Source organism: Macrobrachium nipponense, chromosome 2 (genome assembly GCF_015104395.2).
Source record: "Macrobrachium nipponense isolate FS-2020 chromosome 2, ASM1510439v2, whole genome shotgun sequence".
Classification (NCBI taxonomy): domain Eukaryota; kingdom Metazoa; phylum Arthropoda; class Malacostraca; order Decapoda; family Palaemonidae; genus Macrobrachium; species Macrobrachium nipponense.
Window position 1 is genome coordinate 21,483,499 of NC_087201.1, and position 20,349 is coordinate 21,503,847.

A 20,349-nucleotide genomic window follows, 5' to 3' on the forward strand; every position below is an offset into this window, starting at 1 on the left:
TACGGTTACCCAACAGTGCGGTTGTACTGGGAATGACTCACATAAACAGTCATAGTTAACTTGCCATTCGGACAAGACGTGGTCCTGCAATCTCCGAGAAGTCATCGGGATCTCATAACCTAATTCACTTATGTATTCCTATCATACAGTTTATTTGGGGAAATTTCTTTAGAGTAATCTGGGTGTCGTAGTCATATAGAACTTAGACTATGATTTGGTTAGTATGTTTCAATTCACTTTAGACTGTACAATCCCTTGTGATTTGAAATGCTCTACTTGTTTCGACACTAGTAGTAATAAAAAAGCCAAGTTCTGATCAGAGTAACTTGTGACGATGAACCAATTCCTGAGCCACATGGAAAACTACGGCTGAAACTGCAATCCTTTGAATATGAGATGAAACACCTGCAATTGGAAGAGGCGAAGAAAGGTGAGCGTGCTTAGCCAGAGGATATCTAAGTGGAGAGGAAGAATCCAAAGGGGAAAACTGAGAAACATCAGTCAGTCCAAGTCTGAGAACCTAAATCACAACCAAGTCTCTCTGTGAGTTTGAGCAGCAAAGATTAATAGAAGGCAAATGCTTTGTAGGCACTAAGTGCACAGGTGAATACCATAAAGCCAAAGGTAGCACAGGCACTGGCTGCATAGGTGAAGCATGCGATGTCGAATGCTGTATTGCCAAAGGTAGCGAAGTACAATAGGTACAGGTAATAGTTGATTAGGTGTCAGCTGCATAGGTGAAAGCTACCCAGGTGAATCCTGTGCAGCACACAGATATGAAGAAGAACAAGAGCAGAATCTTGTGCTCTGACCAACAGAAGGTAGAGGCAGACCAGACAGTAGACGACGCAAAGATGCATGGTGTTATGGCAAATGGCACACTAGGCACAGAACTGCTCATGGATGATAGCACAGTACATACTTCTTGCAGAGATGATGACTCACAAGAAACACAGTAAGAGGAAGAACCTTTACACACATTTCTAGACTCTACAGGATCTTTAATACAAGTCCTGGCCTGCAAATGATCCTTACTATCCTTAATTCTACTAACATTGCCAGAAAGGCACGAAGATTCATTACTAACAAGATGCCCTGATGCCTTCAAGCTTAAACACGGTGAAGGGGACAAGCGGCTTCTATTTACTCTAGCTGAACGGTCCTTCAGCGAAAAATGTCTGCCACCTGCACTGCTGTCAGGCCGACCAGAGGAAGTGGATAATGGGCACAGATCCGCACCACTCCAACATGTCTCAGTTCCTTTTTGCTTCAGGCAGTGAGGCAGCAAGGCAGGACGTGCCAAGGACATGAGTATTCAAGATCGGGGCACTGACCCTTCCTCTAATGCATGGAAATTACCCGAAACCAACCAAGACCCAGGAGTGCAACGCTGATAAAATATTTAGTGAAACCTCAGCTAACTTTTGTCATGAATCGAGTTAGAAGCTTTAGTAGGTAACAGAATGAAGGAGAAGAAGACAATTTACTCTTTTAGCACTAGCCTAAGAGACTTAACCTCTTGCTTCATTTACTGCCTTTTCAATGAATTTTACCGTAAATTCACTTGACCAACATTCACATATTTGACAAAGGTCATTCACATTAGTACACACTTTTCCTCAACATTTCACACATATGTCGAGAAGTGGTGGTATTTAGAAGTTGGGTAGCTCCTCGTTGGACGACTGGATTTCGCGATCGACTACCAATCCGGTGGTCCGAAGTTTGATTCTTGGCTCGGCCAACGCGGAACCAGAGGAATTTATGTCTGGGGAATAGAAATTCTTTTCTCGATATAATGTGGTTTGGATCCCACAATAAGCTGTAGGTCCCGTTGCTAGATAACCAATTGGTTCCTAGCTACGTAAAAATACCTAATCCTTCGGGCCAGCCCTAGGAGAGCTGTTAATCAGCTCAGTGGTCTGGTAAAACTAAGATATACTTAACTTTTTTTTAGATGTTGGGTTTGTGTGATGAGGATAGTTTTTGAAAACCATTAGTATGTATAGTGTTCCATTTGTGATTTTTATTATATTTGTTTTGTGTGTTGTTAGTATGTTTGTTTTTTCTTTGTTTGCCTGTAGTTTGCTTAAATGTGTTAGGGTAGAATGATGCGGTTTCCCTTCACCTGAACTATGAGAGCCTTTTTCTGTAATAGGAACCTGAACTATGAGAGCCTTTTTCTGTAATAGGAAGTCTTGCTTAAGGAGATGTTACCCAGCTTCAGGGGCGATCCGGACATGAGTGTGGAACATCATACTATGTTTGTACTGAGCTGGATAAGTATGATCCTTCAGTTTTGAGGATCCAGAAATCTTCAGGTGAAAGGGTAGTAATATAGACTGGAATCGACCAGACACACAATTTGTGTGAACTAGGGGCAAAGTGTCATTTCAGTTGTTAGGGAGCCGGAGGCACTGTGAGCATAAGAAGAGTAGGTGCTGGGGTGACCTGCATTTACAGTGGGAGAACTTCTCTGAACAGTGGGAAGTTAGACAGATATAAGATAATTGGTCCCTAATACACTGCTGTTGACTTTGGCCATAAACAGTCTGCTAAACTCTTGGTTCACCTGATGGTTGTGTACTTTCCCATGAAAGTATTTGCTCTTGTGATCTGAAATTCTCAGAACTTTCTTAGGTGAAAGACATTGGGGAGCAAGGGTGTGTAACACTGTTGTTTATTTTGAACCAGAAGCAGTTGAGATTGTATGCTGGTCAAGTTTACGAAGTTGCTAAGTATTGCTAGGAATATTTGATGAACTGCATTTATAAGACATAAATTACAATAAGATTCTTTTTTATTGTCATTGTAGTACATATTAAAAAAAAATTAATGAATTAGGTGAAAGTTCTTTTTGATGGTGGTTGTTGTGTTATGAAAGTTCTTTTTGATGGTGGTTGTTGTGTTAAGGTTAACAAATTAGCTTAAGGTTCTTTTGATGGATGTTGTAGCTATAATGAGGTTAATAAATTAAGATAGGTGGATATGAATCTTCTTTCACCTCTAGATCTATGCTCATCAACTTGCACCAATTGTGTACAAGAAAAAGCCCCTACAATGAGGATCAATGGGACTGGAATAACGCCTAATACGGCAACCTCTTACCTTACAGGTCCTTAGTCTATCATTACCATCCTATACAAGAGGAAGTTCAAGTAAATTTACAAACCCGTCGTCAACAGACAACCAAACATAGATAACTCTAACAATCTTCTATGAAACCAGAGACAGAAACAGACTGATCAGCTATGGGTGTCTGTACCTATCGTTCCCCTGGTAGGAGGTGGGGGAAGTAAATGGACAGAAACATATTCATAGACAACTGAGTGTTCTCATTTCTTGTTTCAATTTGTCGAACTAATGCTGGCGCTAAAGTAAAAGCTATATAATGGAGAGACGTTTCATTTTAAAAATTTTCATTATATTCTATATTATTCTCTACTTCATGATTTCCTATATATACTTTATAGTCTCTTAGTATTAGTATACAGTAATCCTTTATTGCACCATCCAAACATCAAAAGCATATTCTTGTAGAGATTACCTATGCCATACCCTTTGAAAATTCATACTTATCACATTTACATAACTCTGTTCATATTTCATCACGGGGACTGCCTGTACACTAAAAAGTATTATTTCTTATAAAAGATATGTAGTATACTAAAATATATTAACTCTTATCTGAGAAATACTCATTAGGTCACATCAGAAGGACATTTCATACTACACTACTATAAAAGATTGAAAAACCAACTTTCTACCTTACCCACCTTTTTAGTAGCCAAGGTCTTGAACCTTATTAACCTTTCCAGAATAAGAATTTACTACACAAACATATAAAGCCTAGATTAAAGTTTTCAGTACAGTGGCTGTAAAGCTATATCCTTACATTGTGTCAAGCACCTACTGCTTCCCAAGCTTTAAGAAGACTGATTTTCATAAAATATAATCAATGAATCACAAAAGGCTAAACTAAGCTTACTGAGCAGCTTCCAGTATGAATAGCAAAAGCACCCCAACCCAAAAAACTCCATTTACATATATCATTCTAACCCAGAAAAAAATGTATGAATATCTTTCAGCACAATAACATTATATTCATCTGTATATTCCACTAGAAACCACTTGGTACAAAACTAACTTGTAACTTAAAAGGAAATTACCAGTACTTGGAAACAATTTCACAAACCATACATATATGTACTTTTCAAATGGAACAATTTATAATGTACAAGTGTTCAAAGTCTGCCTTTTCGAAAGTAAGGAAAATCATTCTTTCTTAACAAGTAAACAATCTTCATAAGGTCTACTGTTCTTGAAATCTTATTTTGCTACAACCCACTTTAGTGGTCAGAGGTCCAATTTGCTTTAGTATGTATTCTGTAATTTCTAAAGTATGGAAAATCTGTCTTTCCTAACAAGTAAACAACCTTCATAATGTTCTACTGCTCCTCAAATCTCTACATTTTGATGCAACCCACATAAAAATATTCACTATTGTTATACATCCTGCAACTAACCCCTACAAAATAGTTTACCTCATCAAATGTGCTCACCAACATCTCATTATCCTGGAGGGCTATCTGATTCTCAAGATGTCTCACTTCTGCGTGGTGTTCTTCCTTTAGTTTCTCAAGTTCTGTTTTATGAGAAGAGGACAGTTTTGCCAGTTCAACCTGAAATTAAAAGATAAAACTTATTACCAAATCCAACTGAAATCAACATTAAGGTAAAACTTAGGCTTAAGAGCCATGTTATCCACAAACCCTATGACAGGGGTTATGGATACCAGGATATTCAGGATAAATGAGGTTAGCACAGTAGTTCTCATGAAGGAGCTTAAAACAGGTTTTCATATAGGAAAACTTATTTTAGGTAGCTGTTGTCAGCCCTCAGAGTTATCTTTAGGGTCCTACCAGAGGCTCCATAAGACAGACCAAAGTATATAAAAGATTCTTGCATAACTGATCTTGGCCAAAAATGCCTGTTGACAGTAGAGACAAAGTATGAATAGATGTAAGGCAGGAAGATTTTTTTTCCTCCCACCTACAGGAATTACCACTCTTGCCATTCACCTCCTCACTCAATGTGGCAACAGTGTGCAAGCTGGCATGCTCATCACTACTCACCAGGTCTGTGGAAGGAAATATACCCACCACAAATTTACAAGTCTTCTCACCAGGGAAAGCAGGTAGGTTTGTTCTCAAAGGAACATTAAAGAAACTGACAGTAGACAAAATGACCTAGCTCCCTGATTAACCTTCACAGTCCGGGCTAATGTATGATAATGCATAAACCCATGACCAGGCTAAATTTAAGGATGGCCAATTTAAAAGAAAAGAAAAAACTCATCCATGGAAAGAGAAAGATATGTATATTCACATGGTATAAGAAAACAATTCTACAAAGTTGTCTGCAAGGGGTGGAAAATATTCACTTACCTCTTTTTTTCCTATGACATTCGCGAAAAATATGCTAATTTTACAAAGTTAGAAGCATTCTTTCTAATGTGTTTTTTTTGTCTAGTTCAAATTACAGCTCAAAAAATATCATAGAAGATAGGAAATAAATCCAGGAACAAATTCCTAGCATGTTTATTGTAAAATATTACAAAAATCCTTGGATGGAAAATTGACAGCATTCCCCCTTACTACCTTGAGCAAGAGTGAAGGCTCCTCAGCTCACTCACACTCTTATAGGGTGATCTGAAGAGTTGCCAATAGTGATATAGTATGGAACTAGGAACATTTTCCCCCCCAAAATTTGTTCAAACTGTACGGCGCCAAATCTTAATTGTATATCTACAATACCCGTCTACTGCCTCAAAGATATATGTGATGGTATATATTTGATACCTGAGCTGTGGGGATTAAGAAATCCAAACAGCCTTGACAAAAACAAAGGTTCACAGTAAAGTCACAAGTGATTACCTACCTTCTTTTATTCAGGATTCCTATTTGGAATTAGGATGAGAAAAAAACCTAGTATATACATATACTAAATATATGGCTCTTGGGTACTTACTTAAATATGTCAGGGTGGGATGCTGGGTAACAGCTCCGCCATGAAAATTAGTCATAGAGCAAATATGAAAAAGAACCATCTAGAAAGGTAACCGTGACGTCTGGGTATCTGAAGTGACCTACTAGGCAAATTGTTTTATCTGTGATACTGATATCTTGCAGAAGAATGAGCAATTTCTTATTCCACAAGTCCTCATTCTTTGCCAAAAACAATCTGAAGAGTTGCCAAAAGTGATATAAGGAACTAGGAACATTTTCCCCCCAAAATTCGTTCAAACTGTATAGCACAAAATCTTGATCGTATACTATCTACGATACCAGTCCACTGCTCCAAAGATATATGTGATCGTATATATATGATACACGAGCTGTGGGGGTTAAGAAATCCAAACAGCCTTGACAAAAACAAAGGTTCACAGTAGTAAAGTTACGAGTGACTACCAACCTACTTTTATTCAGGGTTCCTGTTTGGAATCAGAATGAGAAAATAACTTTAATATGTATATATATATATTATATATATTATATATAATATATATATATATATGATATATATATATTTATATAATATATATATATATTTATATATAATATTATATATAACTAAATATATGAATACTAACTTACTTAAATATGTCAGGGTGGGATGCTGGGTAACAGCTTCACCAGGAAAATTAGTGGTAAAGCAAACGTAAAATAGGAACATCTAGAAAGGTAACTGTGACATCTGGGTATCTGAAGTGACCTACTGGGCAAAATGTTTTATCTGTGATACTGATATCTTGCAGAAGAATGAGCAATTTCCTCTTCAGCAAGTAATCATTCTTTGCCATGAATGATGGTCCTAGGGACAATAGCAAACTACAGGTAGAAGTGTGAGTGATGAAGTGTTGTCCATCTGAGAGAGCAGTTTGTGAGTCTGGCTTCTGATGCCAAGACCTGCCCCATGGAGCATAAAGGTTGTGGTCATCTAGGGACCACTGAATCAGAGAGGAAACCGGAGCTGAAGAACCTTAGTCAGAGACAAAGGAATAGGAACCCTTACAGGAGCAAGGGTTTTCAGTGTAAAGGACAAGAAGGTGGAGCTAAAGACTAGTCTTGGAGTCTACAAAACACTACAAAGCCTCTGACAGCACAGCCTTAGGCTGTATATTATCAATGAGATAGTGGCAAGGTTCATGTCCTCAAACAAGTAGATAAGGAAAATTTTTGGACTACAGTGCGTCCTCAAATTAAGGCGCCACCAACTTACGCTGATTCTATCTTATGGCGCTTTTTCAGTGCTGTTAACAGCGTTGTAAGCACCATTGGGCATCAAGTTAACAGTACTTACAGCCTGTAACTTGGTGCAACATTGAGTTACGACACCGTGAGCACTGTTAATGATGAAAAACCAACTTACAGCAGAAATCATATTACAGCCCAGAGCTGGAATGGATCCACCACCGTAAGTTGAGGAGGCACTGTATCTGGTCTAGCTTTCTACTACAGAAATCTCTTAATATTCAGATCAATAGAGACAAAGTCCTTTCGGATGAGGTAAAAATCTGAATAAGGTTATACAGGCAGTCCCCGGGTTACGACGGTCTCGGCTTATGACGTTCCAAGGTTACGACGCTTTTCAATTATATTCATCAGAAATTATTTCCAGGGTTACGACGCATGTTCCAGGGTTACGACTCAAGCTCCAGAGTTACAACGCCTACAAAAGCTGATCTGGCAGATGAAATATGACACCAATAATGCAAAATAATCAATATTTAAAGGTTTTTTTGATGAAAAATGCAATAAGAATGCAGTTTACATAGTTTTGAATGCACCCAAAGCATTAAAAGTAAGGTTTTCTTAGGATTTTTGACGACGTTCCAGCTTACGATGATTTTCGGCTTACGACGCGTCTCAAGAACGGAACCCCTGTCGTAACCCAGGGACTGCCTGTATTTTGTTAAAAATATGCAGAAATATGGTAGATAATTGCTTTTTGCATAAAGTTTTCAGTTAACAGTGTGATGGCTGTGATTATTAACCATATTGAGTGCTTACAGTTATGCGAGATTGACAAGGTAAGGGGAGGGAGGGTATGCTCTCATCCGAATTTTGCCATTATCCAACAAAGCATTCACTGTAATAATCCTTGAAATTTCATGCCCTAAACATGATTTCATTGTACATATGTCTCGTGTATAAAATTTCATCCCCTAAACATTATTTCATTGTACAGTAATAACTCAATCTTACACCAGGTTAGGTTCCAGACCCCGTCATGCAAATCGAATTTTAGCATAAAAATGTTAATACATAAATGCTTATTTCTAGAGTTAAAACACTAAATATGATCTTAATCATGCTGCCCAAGTATTGAGCTAAATTTTAAATTAAAACAATGTTTTTATAATACAACAAGGTTTTTTTTAATTATGCAACTTACCCAGTAATTACATAGCTGATTCCCACATTGACAGGAGGTGGGATATATGGATATACTTTACTGTAAAACACTGTCATGTAATGAATTAGAAATAGATAAGCTGCTAGCATTGAAACACTGCTTGTACTTCTGAAATTTCTGGATTTCAGCAAACCTTTCACACTAGTGACTGATGCCAGTCAGGAGGGTATTGGTGCTTGCCTTATGCAGAAATTTGAAGGGAAATTCCATGCAATAGGTTATCATATCAGGAAATTTAAGACAAAGGGTAGCAATGAAAGGTTAATGGGTACAGTAGATAAGGAAGCCTTTGCTGTGGTATCAAGCTTGGTTAATTTCAAAATGTTGTAAATGGGGAATAAAGTAGAAGTTTTCACAAGCCATTATTAGATCTTTTTAATAATTAGAAAGTAATTGATGCCTGAAAACAGTTAACCATGAGACGGAATCTCATGGTTGCCACATTTGTTAAATCTGGCAACCCAGCGCTGAACTGAAAGCCTCCTCACACCCAGCCGATCTGATATTTGCTTTGTTTTAAGGCCAGATTGCTTCAATGCATATACCTCTGCTATTATCTGTTGACTCAAATCACCGTCTTGGCCCATATTAAGGTCACAGGAGGCAATAAAGTAACACATAGTAGGCAAAAATTGCAGTAGGAGCGCTGACCAAAAAATATATACTTTCTCTTAACCCTTAAATGCTGAATGGACGTATTAAACGTCGAGTCAAAATGTCCCCCGTATGCCGAATGGACGTACCATACGTCGGCTCAAAAAAGTTTTTTTTTAAATTCGCAGAAAAATACTTATAGGCCTACCAGCCGAAAACTTTTGAATCACGCGCCTTGGGGGATGCTGGGAGTTCACGGATCAAGGCGTTGTTTTGTTTACAATCGTTACGCAGGCGCGCAAGCGCGAATTTCTTTCTTATCGCACTAAAAAGTATCAGCGACATATCTCTGAAATTATTTCGTCACTTTGACATAATTTTTGCACCATTTTAAATTAGCCGTTACATGAAGTATTATATATGAAAATGTGCGCAATTTCATTTAGAATACAACAATAAAATACTCATGATTGTAGCTTTTATCAGTTTTGAAATATTTCCATATAAATAACAATAAGTGCCAAAATTTTAACCTTCGGTCAACTTTGACTCTACCGAAATGGTTGAAAAACGCAATTGTAAGCTAAAACTCTTATATTGTAGTAATATTCAACTATTTACCTTAATTTTGCAACAAATTGGAAGTCTCTAGCACAATATTTCGATTTATGGTGAATTTATGAACAAACTTTTTCCTTACGTCCGCGCGGTAACTATTCCGAAAAAAATCATACATGCAATTGTGGTAATGTTTGCACCATTTTAAAATTAGCCGTTACATAAAGTTTTATATATGGAAATGTGCGCAATTTCATGCACAATACAACTAAAAACAACCCATGGTTGTAGCTTTTATCAGTTTTGAAATATTTTCATATAAAAAATGATAAGTGACAAATTTTCAACCTTCGGTCAATTTTGACTACCAAAATGGTCGAAAAACGCAATTGTAAGCTAAAACTCTTATATTTTAGTAATATTCAATCATTTACCTTCATTTTGTAACAAATTAGAAGTCTCTAGCACAATATTGCGATTTATGGTGAATTTATGAAAAAAAAAAACATTTTCCTTACGTCCGCTCGGTAACTCTTCCGAAAAAATCATACGTGCGATTGTGGTAATGTTTGCACCATTTTAAATTAGCCAATACATAAAGTTTTATATATGAAAATGTGCGCAATTTCATGTAGAATACAACGAAAAAAAATTGAAGGTTGTAGCTTTTCTCTTTTTTGAAATATTTGCATATAAATCACGATAAATATGAAAAAAACCACGTTCGGTCAACTTTGACTCTACCGAAATGGTCGAAAAACGCAATTGTAAACTAAAACTCTTATATTTTAGTAATATTCAATCATTTACCTTCATTTTGCAACAAATTAGAAGTCTCTAGCACAATATTTTGATTTATGGTGAATTTATGAAAAAAACTTTCCTTCCCTCCGTCTGCGGATTCTCTGCCATAAATCTCCGAATTGCGTACATCGCATTCTCGGAAAATTTGCTCCGTTTCATATTAGGCATTTCATAGAGTTTTATATATGAAAATGTGCGCAATTTCATGTAGAATAAAAGGAAAAATATTTGAAGGTTGTAGCTTTTCTAATTTCCAAAATAATTGCATATAAAAAAAAAATTTATAAAAAAATTTCGACATTTGGTCATTTTTAACTCGTCGGAAATGGTCGAAAACTGCAATTGTAAACTAAAACTCTTACAGTATCGTAATATTCCATCATTTAACTTCATCTTGAAACAAATTCGAAGTCTCTATAACAATATTTAGATTTATGGTGAATTTAAAAAAAAAAAAATTTTTACGTCCGCGCAATTACGAATTCATGCATCATTTTGTGATAATATTTTCTCCGTGTTGCTTTTATCGTTTTACAATGTGTTATATACCAAAAAGATTGCAATTTAGTTTACATTACAACGAAAAAAATAGTAACTTGTTACCTTTAACCGTTTTGCGCACAGCGCATTTTGAATACAATTATATATGAAATTTCGTTTTTGCGCTATCATATATTGCATTATTTATATATGATAATGATAATTTTTATCATTTCTGATGGTTGCATACTAAACTTCAGGCAATGAAAAAAAAGGAGCCAAAAATGAACTCTTAATCTTCAAAACTAAGCGCGCTGTGATTTTTTTAAAAAATTATTTTTTCCACTTCCTCGCTCACTCCAAACCGGCCCCGGCATTCGGGGGAGGTTTTGATTTTTACCGCTTCGGCGTTTAAGGGTTAATAAACCTCCAAACAAGTGACTTAGATGTCTCTCCTTGTCGAGTTTTTAAGCTCCACCCCTTTCTCTACAGTCTGTAAGCTGCCTAATGAACTGACAAAATTTCTTCATAACTTTTCCGCTCCTTCAAAATTCGCCAATATCTTGTCGAGTACTGTAATAATAGTTGATATCCTTTGGTGTTATATGATGAATACTATGGTGTTACTGGGGAATAAGGATAAAAGTTGTGGCACTATTTGATTTTTGGTGGTTGACTGATTGATTGATTTGAAATTTAGGTCCGATATTTAGTGGTGATCTGGGGTTTTATGAGCCAATGGGGTGGTGGTTGTGGTTTTGTGGTTCATTGTGGTATTATGGTTTTTAGCAGTTGTTCTGGTTCATTGTGGTACTGGCAGTCGCCAGTTATTGGCAGGGGCTTTGCCATTAACTGGGGACTGCCTGTATAATGGTTTTTGGCAGTGGTACTGGTTCATTGTGGTTTTACAGTTTTATGGTTTCTGGCAGTTTGTGGTTTTATGAGGTTATATTCACCAGTGTTGCTTTGAGGATTTGTGGATGGTATTTTGTGTTTAGGGGTTTTCTGAGGTTATATCCCACAGAGGAGGTTTCTTTGGTGTTATATTTTGGTAGTTTAGTGTATTTAGCCCCAGGCAGGATGTTTTATATTGGTGGTCATATAATGGAGACGGATATTTTTTGGTATTAGTGCTGATTAAAGGTAAGCGAGGATTTCCTTTTGAGGATTAACGAGGTTTTGTGGTATTTGAGAGGATTAATGAGGTTTTGTGGTATTAGTGAGGATTAATGAGGTTTTGTGGTATTAGTGAGGATTAATGAGGTTTTGTGGTATTAGTGAGGATTAATGAGGTTTTGTGGTTTTGGTGAGGATTTATTTTGAGGTTAATGGTGACTTTGGGGTTTATGAGGTTAGTTAGACAGGGAAATGTTGCTATTTGCAGATTTTTGGAATAAACAGGTTGTTTGGTGCTGACAATGTTGAAAGGTGTCCGAAGAGAGACTATTGTTGATGTTTTCCTTTGGAGTTGGATACTCATAGGGATTTTCTTCTTTCTGACATTTCAGATGATGTGGCGGTAATTTTTGAGCATTTTTTTACAAAGGTTGTTTTTAGGGGTGATGTGCTATTTTTAGAGAGGTTGTAGAATTTATTTTGGGATACATAACACATAAATGAGGTTCAAACTTTATGTTTGCAGGAGATTAGTTATAGAAACATTACAGGGTTTTGTTGGTATACTTATCAGATAAGGGGTTAGTTGTTGAGTTGTCAGTTAGTGATAAAACTTTTTCCATTATTTTTAAAAGGGTCAGTGGATAGAAACCATGTTTATTTCAATAAGGAATTTCAGTTTTTAGTAACCGACTATAAGGTTCGGTGTGTGTTAGTTCATGACAGATATGTGTGTGAAAGTAGGATTTTCTATTTAAAGTACATAAGACTTGTCAGGGTGTCAGTTAGAACTTGTTCATGACGAAACACTGACACAAGATGACTTAAGAGAACTCCAAAGTGGTGACAGCGGGAAACAACTTCCTTCACCATGGGCGACAAGGTCACAGATTACTACTACAGGGACTGAAAATCTTTGATGGCTCGCGTGGAGTCATCTCAGGATAATTTCTGGAGCTAACTAGGGACCTACGATACTTCTATGAGGCAGGTGCAGGAAGCACTTGGGAACCATGAGTCATGGAATATTCAAGAGGCAGTTGTGGTTCCTCCATTGGAAGATGACGAATTCATCAACAAGGGTGTTTACGGAACACCTACATGGGAACCATGAGTCAGTAAAAGTTCCGTCTACACTGGAAACCAGCACAGTTCCTCCACTAGAGGAGAATGGAAAGGACAATTTTTTCATTGCAGAATGTTACACAGTTGCAGTGGCAATAATGATGGTCACAATATACATTGCCGGAGCCATCAAATTGGGATGTAGCCAACAGTGTAGAAGGACACCAGCGACTTAAGTTGCCTTGAATCATGTGGCAGAATAACCTATGAGAAACTAAGTACCAGTGGCCGGTCTAGTATGCGCCAGGGGGAGCATACGGGGGGTGGCTGAGCAGTGTTGACTGCACACAAAATAACAATAATAATTACAATTAGGGTGCAACAGACTTTGTCACCAAGAGATTGGAGTGTGCAGTAACACAGTCGCAAGTATTATGGATAAACTTTAAGATATCAGCAAATTCTTTGGGTCAACGAACGGAAAAGCAAAACACTGTCAGACTTCAGTGACGACAGCACGGGCGCACATTTGACCCAGTTGCTGTCCTGTGACCATGGCGTCAGAGAAATGCAGTTGTGTGTGCGTCTGTTCGTGTGTCAAATAGGGCGAGTTCACGGAAGGTTCTAGAACCATGAGAAGACTAGCATGCGTGTGTTCGTACGCCCATCAGGGCACGTGAAAACGTAATATATTCCAAAAGGGGGCATTTGACTGCAGACTCTTAAGCGATTACCAGTGAGGAAAGTTCGCAAGGAGGCGCACAGAAGATTCATCAAGAAGGTAAATAGTGAAAAAGAGGTTGAAAAACCTTTAATTTTTCTACAGATACTCTGAAGGGAGCTGAAGTGAACTGGTATTTTTATTGGATATTTATCTATTCATTTTTATTTTATTTCTGATAATTGTGGTTTCTTTCACAGATGGGTTTGGTTTGTTACCACAGAAAATGAATTCTCTAATTTTCAATTTTGTTTGGGAAAATACTGAGTGAAGTTTTTGACAATAAGAAAGTGGGCGACTATTTCTTAATCAAGATGACTATTTATTTGAGGTATGTTAGTTCTTTTGGGGAAATAAAGACTAATTCTGTAAACCAGAGTTTGGTTTTTAGCCTACATCTAATAACTTAATTAAGCTGCAGAGTTGCCAGTGGACGCCAAATTAGGTTACAATACCAACTATGATTTCTCTCCTTTGGATTAAACGGGGTCAAAGAGACCCTTGCAACACATATCTGCACAAAGCAAAGCATCTAAAACCCCATTGGCAATCTACTTTGCCACCCTCATCTAAACTGAAAGGAAATTACTTATCATATTCCTCAAGATGACACAATTAGATTACCAGTCCTTTGCTAAATATATTTAATACTAGCTCATTTTTTTACCCACAAGCTGAATGATTTAGGAAACCAACACGATATGGATGATTCTTCAGTTCAAACATTGTAAGCAAGCAAATAGATCTACCCAAGTTTTTAAGTTTATCACAGATGTAGACCATCCAAAACATTAAAATTTTTTGTCTTCTCAAGTAAAAGCTACACATTAAAAGGTATGAATAAGAGCAGTCAAGAACATTTGGACATTATGACAACCAAAATGAATGTATAAAACACGAGACACAATTAAGACTAAAGCTGAGGACTGGAAAAACAATGTAGCAAACCTTTGACACTAGTTACAGAGGGGAGGTACCCCTATGAAGAACAGAGAAGGTACAGTATAGAAAGACCACAGTAAAAAATTTAATAACCTAAATGACAGAAAATAGTATTAGAATCTGACGTACAAATTCTTTCAATCAATATAAAAAAAAATTAATAATAATAAAATATGTAATTTGAAAAAAAATTCCACTCTTACTGAAAAATATAGTGCTTACTTCCAATGGAGAATTTTCTAGCAATGATGTTAAAGTACATTCCAGTTCTTTCAACTTGCTTGTTTGGGTTTTTCTACACAATTCTTGCTCATAAGAGTACTGAGTTAACAATTCTTTGTACTGCTGGTTTACCCATGTTATTTCTTCTGCCAACATTGCTTCCAAAGATGACATCAACTCTGATGTGCATTTGACAGCTTCTGCAATAGGAATAACATAATATTAACAGATAAAACAATATTTTCATAATAAAACGAAATTTCATAAATACTTACCAAGTACTAATTAAATACCTAAGGTTCAAAATCATGCAACAGTCTATTTTAAAAATTCTTGGTAGCGATTCAAATGCTTGTCTAGGTGAGAAGCTCCGTCCACTATCGGAGCACTCAGGGAAACAACTAGCCAGTTAGTTCAATTGTGTTTGCGTCCATATGTCCTCTTGTGCCCAAATGTTCATAAGAGGGGAGGAGGGTGGGCTCCAATTCTGTAATTACTTGGTATGTACATACATCTATGAAACTTAACTTCATCATGAAAATATAATTTTCATATAAGTAACTTACCAATAATTACATAGCTGAATCCCAGACTGAATGGAGGTGGGATACATTAAACCGTGGTAATGACTTTGAAACAGAAAATATAGTCAGCATTGATGCAATGCTTCTTGTTTCCTTACCTGGTAAGAGAGCTACTGCAAGTGAATACTGTTTCTGGTTGGACCTCGACTTAACCTGTACTTGAAATTATGTATATCTTAGTTTTACCAGACCACTGAGCTGATTAACAGCTTTCCTAGGGCTGGCCTGAAGGATTAGATATGTTTTGTGGCTAGGAACCAATTGGTTACTTAGCAATGGGACCTACAACTTATTGTGGGATCCAAACCACATTTTATTGAGAAATGAACTTCTAATCACCAGAAATAAATTCCTCTGATTCCACGTTGGTGGTTGGAGGAAGCGAACTCGAGCCACCAGATTGAGAGTCTAGTATGCAACCCACTCGTCAAGTGGTGAGGAACCGATTCACCTGTAGTGACGTAGTGGATGAGCCGTGGGTTGCTTCTACTTCAGTTTGAGCTTTGCAGTGGAGGAGAGGCCTCATTACTAGTAAGGCATACAAAGGTGCCCTTGCCCTGGGTGCAGTACCAAATTAAAAACAAACATACAATGCTGTCACCTATTCCAAAAACATTACAACCCATCCACTAAGACTGATGGGTACTCTAAGTACACTGTACCCTCAGCCTTCTCAAAACTCGAAATCCTACTCCAAGGCAAAAGAGAGTAGGAGAAAAAGAGTGCTTCCTATGAATCCTCCCCCAAATACCATGCCAGCCCCTGATAACAGTCCCAAGTTATCATAATTACTAACCACTTTTTCTACCTCTTTTAAACAGTTAAAAGCAAAAAAATGACAAATTTTCTAAGGCAATTTGTATTTTTCATAGCTACAAACCTTCGGTCTTAACAATAGGATAATTTATAGCGCCCAGCTGGATCCGGTTAAAAAGCAGATGAAAGCAAGGAATCTTGTGTTATCTAGCAACACATGCATAGATCGGGTGAAGAGTGGTCAAGGACCACGCATCTACGCCAGTCTTTTCTTTGACCGCCTGGGCAAGAGTTGTGTTTACCTCTCTTGGCCTTTTCCTGGTTCATTGCCCGTTTCGTTTCCTCTAGTGTGTGTGTGTGTGTGTTTTTACCTGGTATTGTGGCTTCTTCTGCTCCTTCTCGGCGTCAGCGTATGTGCCCCGGAGTTCCTGGTTTTCCGTGTTCTCGTTTTTTGGCTTTGGCAGAGACCGACCCTCACATCACATGCAGTAGGTGTCGTTCGAATTTTTGTACTATATTACGAATCCTTGCACGGAATGCCAGGCATGGCCTAAGGAGCAATGGAGGAAGTTTTATGGCAAGAGGGAACATCGGAGAGTATTGACTCTTCCTACTTGGGAGGGCTTTGCTCCTATTCCCGATGTTTCATCTTCCGCAGTAGTCAACCCCCATAGTAGCATTGTCCCTGCATCTTTTTCCTTTTCTTCCATTGATTCGTCGGTGGAAGTATCGGGAGGTCGCCAGGGTAATATTTGTAATGTAGCCCCCTCTTCCTCGGGAGCTTTTTCGGTTCCCGAGAAGGGCGAGGTTTTTTCATCATTCTCTTCTCTTCCAGTGTCAGAGGCGTCCAAAATGGCAGTGATTTGGAAGATGCTTGGGCTAGGGGGTGCCCCGTCCTTGGAGGGGTTGCTAGCGCATTTTGTGGAGGCTCGCACACCCCCCTTTCCAGTTTGGCCTTGCCATCCCCCCTCCTCCCGGCTTCATCTTTGTGGGTAGCAGCCAGTGTCTGCCACCGCTTCGAGTCGGAGTGACGCTGCAGCGTCAGCCCCGTTGATGACGTCACGAGGTCCATCTTTGTGTATTCCTCTGCCAGTGGCGTCTCTTTCCCCCTCGCACTGAGGGAAGCCGTGATGTCACTGCCGCTTGTGACGTCACTCTCATCGATGACATCTCTCCCAGTCGTCTCCTCTGATCCGCCTTGCTTAGACGTGACGTCATCACTGCTGCCCAGTTTGCAGCATCTCCCTTCCTTGTCTTCGGAGCCTTCTCTGGCACATCAGTCTGAGGTCATATGCCAGGCAGTGCTTCAGAGGTTGGACTCTGTATTGGATGTGAAGTTGGCTGCCTTATCGGTTGGGAAGACTGGTATGAACCGTGTTGCTTCGTCCCCACCTTCCGAGAAGAGTGCGCATAAGAAACTAGTGCTGTCTTCCTCTCCCTCTTCCCCCTCTACGCCTCGTCGGCGTATCAAGCATTGGAAGGCTAAGGACTTTGCCCTTCCTTCGCCTTCGAGGGAGGAACAACGCGGACATGTTCCCGAGAGTGCTGTGGTTTCGGGCAGTGTTAGTGGTGTGCATTCTGCAGGGGTTGCTTCGTCCTCTGCCTTGTATCTCGAACGTGCAACCCCCACACCCCCCCCCTCCGTCCTTGCACATCGCGAGCGTGTTGCAACCTCCCCTGCCCGTGCACGTGATGTTAGTGCTCCTTCTTTTCCACGGCCTATTCGTCGCCGTAAAGATCTGAAGGCGCCTGTCAAGAGGTCGAAGGTAGTGAGCACTGAGTTGGCGCAGCTGGAGTGTTTGCCTGCCTCTCTCACTGGTGCTTCCAAGAGTTCGACTCTAAGGGATTCTCCATCTATCTCGAGTGTTCGAGTTTCCCCCATCTCACGTACGTACGGCGCCACGCCCGTGACCATTCATGGACGTGTGGAGTCATCTGTTGAGGTAAGTGATGTGCCTAATGTTACAGTAGGTCCGTCTCGGAAGCCGACGCTTGGACCCAGCCCAGACAGGTTAGTAGGGGTTTCGGACTGTTTGGCTGCTAACCCTTCTGTTAATTTTGGTGGAGAAGGCGCATTAGAAGAGCCTACACACCCTTCTCGTCGTTGGTCTCCAGTGCCGGAGCAGGAGGAGGGAGACAAGCAGGAGTTTCTGTCTTCCTTTTCGGAAGTTGTTGATTTCATTCGTGGGTTCAACAATTTGGAAAGTAGGACTCAGGCTCGGTCGTCTTACACTCCTTGCTTGGAAGACTTGATGGGAGCTACTCAAGACCCCAAATCATCTCTTCAGCTTCCTTTGTCGGGGCACGTTCAGTCGGTCTTGCAGATGGTTAATGCCTCTGTTTCTGACCGGGATGGTTCACTTCACTCTAGGGGCTCTACCAAACTACTACCTTCACCTCTCACAAGACATAGGAAGTACTATGCTACTAGCTCTGCATGTTTGTTGTCACGCCACCTTAACCCAGACGTCATTTACCTGAAGCCGGGTTTGACTTTGGAACAGGTGAGGTCAGTGGCTCCGTCCTTGTCTCCGCAAGACGCCTTAGCTTTAGAATCTACAGCGGCCTCCATGTTGCAGACGGTTTCTTGGCTGGACCTCCGGTCTGTGGTGATTGCCAAGATAGCTTCTAACAGGTCCACTGAAGGGTTGGTGAGTGCCGCCTAGCTTGCCAGTCTATTGCAGTCCAGGGGCAAGGTGTTTTCATATTTGGCTCACCACAGTGCCAATTTATGGGCTAATCTTCTTCTGATCAGGAGGGACGCGGCTTTGTCTAGGATGGAGAGGTCGCTCAACACCGAGTCTTTGCTGGCATTGAGGAACGGAGGTCTGTTGGAATCTCAATTTTTGTTTCCTTGGGCAGAAGTCGAACATGCGATAGACCGGCGCCGGGCTGACACCAAGGACCGACTGGTGCACCAGGCCGTGTCTAAGTCGGAGTCTCATCCTTGGAGACGTCCGGCCCCTCCTCCTCCTCCCAGTCCAGCAGCAGTCGAGGAGATCATCGCCTGGTAGGCCATTGAGGACCTCGAGTTCGGCAGGGCCTTCCCGTTTGAGACACAGCCTAAGTCTCAAGATCAACGCCCCTTTCACTCTCGTTCCTTTAAGCCAAGAAGGGGCCCAAGGAGCAGAGGTCAAGGGGGCCGTTGGTAAGTTAGGCGCCTCTCCCTCTCCTGCGCCACGGGTGTGGGGGTGCCTGGCTGGCCATTGGGCCAAGTGGCAGAGTTACGGGACAGAGAAGTGGGTGGTAGATGTCCTTCGGGTGGGATACCTGCTACCATTCGACTTCTCTCCTCCTCTGTTGGACAAGCCACAGCTCAGGAAGGCGTATCCTCCGGATTCTCTGAAGTTCTTGGCTCTTCAGGAGGAAGAGCAGAAAATGCTGGACAAGGGTGCGTTAGAGGAAGTAGTGCGTCCGTCACCGGGGTTTTTCAGTCAAATCTTCTTGGTGCCCAAGGCCTCGGGAGGATGGAGGCCTGTGATTGACTTATCCACCTTGTATCGTTTCATCAGGAAGACACGGTTCAAGATAGAGACCCTGCGCTCGGTGTTAGCAGCCATGAGGGGAGGCGACTTCATGCTGTCGATGGACTTAAGGGACACATACTTCCAAATCCCTGTTCATACCACCTCCAGGAAGTTCCTTCGCTTCTCTCTTGCGGACAAGATCTTCGAGTTCAAAGTCTTGTGCTTCGGGCTGATGACAGCCCCTCAAGTGTTCATAAGGGTTTTCTCTCTCGTGTCAAGTTGGCCCCATGCTCAGGGGATCTGTTTGCTGAGGTACCTCTATGATTGGTTAGTCTTGGCAGTTTCCAGGGAGAAGCTGCTGCAGGACAGGGATCATCTACTTCGGTACTGTCTGGACCTGGGCATATTAGTCAACCAGGAAAAGTCGAACCTCGTACCCACTCAAAGGATTCTCTACCTGGGCATGGTCATCGATACGGCAGTGGCAAAAGTTTTCCAGTCAGATCAGAGATTGGAGAAGTTGCAGGCTGTAGCGCGCAACTTCCTGTCAACATCACATCAG

At 40.1% G+C, this 20,349-nt stretch overlaps 1 protein-coding gene across 1 annotated transcript in view; it reads right to left on the bottom strand.

Moving 5' to 3' along the window:
* LOC135220476 (A-kinase anchor protein 9-like) overlaps window positions 1-20,349 on the bottom strand; it is a 465,336-nt gene that overhangs the window by 330,420 nt on the left and 114,567 nt on the right. The window contains 2 exon segments of the mRNA XM_064257603.1: window positions 4,563-4,682; window positions 14,981-15,180. Of these exon segments, the coding sequence (XP_064113673.1) occupies window positions 4,563-4,682; window positions 14,981-15,180 (320 nt within the window).